Source organism: Pyxicephalus adspersus, chromosome 7 (assembly GCF_032062135.1).
Source record: "Pyxicephalus adspersus chromosome 7, UCB_Pads_2.0, whole genome shotgun sequence".
NCBI lineage: Eukaryota > Metazoa > Chordata > Amphibia > Anura > Pyxicephalidae > Pyxicephalus > Pyxicephalus adspersus.
In genome coordinates this window covers 465,759-469,807 of record NC_092864.1, presented here as the reverse complement: position 1 = coordinate 469,807, position 4,049 = coordinate 465,759, and the positions used below count along the sequence as shown (strand labels likewise).

Genomic DNA, 4,049 nt, shown 5'->3' with positions numbered 1-4,049 from the left:
CCCACACTTACACACCACCCCCCAGGTACACACTGTGCTCCGCCCACTCCGACCAAGCACCCTCCAAGGCACACACCTTACTCCTCCCACACTGGCCAATCACTTTCTCTTACCTGTCCCTTCAGTCAGTGATATACAATAAGGCCGTACCTTGTTCTCCTGGGAGGTCTCATTGATGCACAGGGAGTAAATGGAGGAGGGGGTGCTGGGTATCTGGGCCCGGATCTCTCCATTGATCTGACAGTGGTTGATGTGTGGTGAATGCCCGGCACACAGGATCTGCATATCAGAGTCATTGTAAGAAATCCACAGAATGCACAGACAGCCGAAATATATAGGGCGACACAGAAAGTGGGTGCTGGGGGTACAAGAGGTTAGTGAGGGGGAAGGGTTAGGATAAGGAAAATCTCTTACCAGATCCTGATAAAACATAACTTTCTGCTGACTCTCCTGAATAGGGAAGATGGTGGTCGGTGTCACAGAACGAAGATGCCACAAGGAAAGCATTGGGCCCCCACCACATACCTGCAAGAGACCCGGATCAAGGCCAATCAAAGACAGCCCAAAAACCTCACAAACCATCCCTAAGTTCCTGACAGACTTTCCACTAAACTCCTCCCCCACCTCCCTCCTCCAATCCCAGTGCATAATATAACCCCAAACTTTCCACCTCCCTCCTCCAATCCCGGTCCTTCATAATATGACCCCAGTCCTTCCACCAAACTCCCCCCCTCCCTCCAATCCCAGTCCTTCCACTAGACTCCTCCCCCCACCTCCCTCCTCCAATCCCAGTGCATATTATAACCTCAAACTTTCCACTAAACTCCTCCCCTCACCTCCCTCCTCCAATCCCAGTGCATAATATAGCCCCAGACCTTCCACCTACCTCCTCCAATCCCAGTCCTTCATAATATAACCTCAGTCCTTCCACCAAACTCCTCCTCTATTCCCAGTCCTTCCACTAGACTCCTCGCCCCCACCTCCATCCTCCAATCCCAGGTCTTCATAATATAGCCCCATACCTTCCACTAAACTCCTCCCCCACCTCCAATCCCAGACAACCAACGAAATTTAAAAGTTGCTCTCACCATCCAATCGGAATCTGTGGCCAGACAGCTCACAGGGTTATACCAACCAATGCCTATGCATGGCATTCAGTGCCACCTGGGGCCACAGCATACATGGAGATATTAAAACTGCCTGTCACAACCACTAATGACCCCCTACAGATACCCCTCCCATCTACCTGCCATCCCCAGCTCCTGTATTACAGATCTCCTCAATCTTCCCAACTGCCCCCTACAGATACCCCTCCATCTACCTGCCACCCCCAGCCCCCGTATTACAGATCTCCTTGTTCTACCCAACTACCCCCTAGAATTTATTCTACCTGCCCGTTCCCAGATTTCCTGCTTTTTACCAACTGCCCTTTCCCCTCTTCTGCACAGATCACCTGATTCCTACATACTGCTCTCTGCCTACGGCATTCCACCCCTTTAAGGATCACGTGATGTGTGCTAACTCCCCTGTGTACATGTTAGTGTATGCATTGGAGGCCGCAGGACGGACGCCCCACTGCCTGTAGGAAGTGACCTCAGATGCCCCATGTGTGATCTCCCCGGCACTCCTCAGTGCCCACCCGGCTGTTTTCGGGTGAATACTGATGAGTTGGGTCACGGGGCTGTCACCCGCTTACAATTTCTGGGTTGAAATTTGAAGAATAACCCCTCTGTACCAGGCCGCAGGATGGACCTGCACCCCAGGAGAACTAATCATAGACAAAGTGGCCCCCATCACACCCCCGCCTGACACCCCATGAAAACTCACGGTGAATGCTCCGGTCTCCAGGTCCATGACATGAATGTGACAGCTGCCTCCTCCCAGGAGAAGAGAATTGTCCTGTGTGGGGAGAGTGAGCAGAAAGTTACCCCACCCACATGACAAATAGCCCCGACCAATAATATCCCACGAATCCTCACCACATGGTTCAGGACCAGGCTGTTAATTTCGGGAGTTTCTAGATTGTTCCTTAAAGATAAAACGCAGAGAATTGGTGAGGGGAGTCACATGGTCACCATTAACATGAACAGACATTACCGGGTCTCACCTGCTGGGGGCAGCGCGACACCACGCCGCGACACAGCCCTACAAGACAAGGAAATGTGGGTGAGATAGAGGCTGGGGACTGACCCGCCTTTGGGAGGGGCTCAGAATGGATGGGGGGGGGGGGGGGATTGCTGCACAACTACCTTCTTACACAGGTCTGTCCACAGCCAGCCCTTCACTTCATTGTCACCGGCGCTGATCAGATGGCGATCTGTAGAGCTCAGACAGTAGATAGGACCTGAGTGTGCTAAGAGAGGAGACACCATTACTGGAATGTTCCCTCCAGAATACAGGGACCTGGAACTGGAAGGAGGAGATCTCCTGGATGCTCACCCTGAAACATGGCGGAGGGCTCCTTGTTCTGTTCTTTGGCCTCGGAGCCGAGAGCGGAGGAGAGGCTGCGGAGAAATCACAGGTGAGGGGAGACCTGATACCATTATACTGGATCTACAGCCGAAACCCTGCAAGGATCACCTGACCACCCCCCACATCACCGGGGATCACCTGACCACTCCCCACATCACCGGGGATCACCTGACCACTCCCCACACCACCGCCATCACCTGACCACTCCCCACACCACCGCCATCACCTGACCACTCCCCACACCACCGGGATCACCTGACCCCTCCCCACATCACCGGGATCACCTGACCACTCCCCACACCACCACGATCACCTGACCACTCCCCATATCATCGGGATCACCTGACCACTCCCCACATCACCGGGATCGTCCCCCACATCACTGGGATCACCTGACCACTCCCCATATCATCGGGATCACCCAACACAGTTGGTTGGCACACCACACACCCGGGCCCTGCCATTGGACGGCTGTATGAGGAATGATTGTATTGTCGGCCTATATTCCCAGCATGTACACCAGGAAAGTTTATTCCTCAATTATAAACTAAAAATGAAAGCAAAGTTTTCTTGTTTTTATGAGGAAGTCATAAATGTATAATGAACTCGTTCTATAGAAACTTCGTGATTGGCTGACTATAAAGCGGGGGCGGGGGTAAGGCTGGGGGTGTATAGAATGGTATAACCCCCACAGGGTATAACCCCCACAGGGTTCACCCCGGACCCTTCTGGCTGGGTGCCTCACCCGGGGTGTCACAATACCGGAGCTGCCACCCGGCTGAGCACTGCCCGATTATATCAACATATCATCAATGAATAAACAAAGATGGGTGAATGTTACATTCACTTCATAGCACTGATATCAGGTAGATATTATTAGGACTCCAGGTACCCCCAACATCACCCCAACTCTACTGCCCTGAAGTATATATTTAATAAACCCGGGGGGGTGGGGGGTACATTGGTTTGAAAGGAATGCAGATAATAAGATCATCCAAAAATGAAACCAAAACAATATTGCAGTTGTCCCCCGGGGGGGCGGGCTCATAGTTGTCCCCCGGGGGGGCGGGGTCGTAGTTGTCCCCCGGGGGGGCGGGGTCGTAGTTGTCCCCCGGGGGGGCGGGGTCGTAGTTGTCCCCCGCGGGGGGCGGGCTCGCAGTTGTCCCCCGCGGGGGGCGGGCTCGCAGTTGTCCCTCGCAGGGGGCTCGCGTTTGTCCCTCGCGGGGGGCTCGCTAACTTGCAGTAACTCATCCTCTTCCTGCAGGTGACCCTGTGAAGCACAATGTACAATGGAATCGGTTTGCCCACTCCGAGGGGCAGCGGCACCAATGGATACGTCCAGCGGAACCTGTCATCGGTCCGACATAAGAAGGATCGCACAGATTATAAATCGGAGGAGGAGCTGAAGAAGCTGGAAAGTCTCCTGGTGAAGAAACCCAACCAGGAGATTCTGGATCATGAAAGGAAGAGGAAGGTGGAGCTGAAATGTCTGGAGCTGGAGGAGATGATGGAGGAGCAGGGGTGAGTAGTGATTGGTGCTAGCCAGGAACCTGTGGATGGGGTCCATGTTACAGGGG

At 53.6% G+C, this 4,049-nt stretch overlaps 2 protein-coding genes across 2 annotated transcripts in view; one reads left to right on the top strand and one right to left on the bottom strand.

Annotated features, from left to right (window-relative positions):
• Positions 1–150: 150 nt before the first annotated feature.
• Positions 151–2,504, bottom strand: THOC6 (THO complex subunit 6; the record flags this gene model as incomplete). The annotated part of the gene is given in 8 exon segments (XM_072416898.1): positions 151–279; positions 415–525; positions 1,089–1,116; positions 1,697–1,899; positions 1,980–2,028; positions 2,108–2,145; positions 2,250–2,353; positions 2,440–2,504. Coding segments are annotated over 8 exon segments (727 nt in total), but the record flags the coding sequence as incomplete, so codon positions are not given.
• A 1,171-nt stretch (positions 2,505–3,675) lies between these two features.
• SRRM2 (serine/arginine repetitive matrix 2) overlaps positions 3,676–4,049 on the top strand; it is a 13,161-nt gene continuing 12,787 nt past the window's right edge. The window contains exon 1 of the mRNA XM_072417032.1: positions 3,676–3,993. Coding sequence (XP_072273133.1) covers positions 3,755–3,993 — 239 coding nt within the window. The 5' untranslated portion in view covers positions 3,676–3,754. The remainder of the gene's footprint in view (positions 3,994–4,049) is intronic.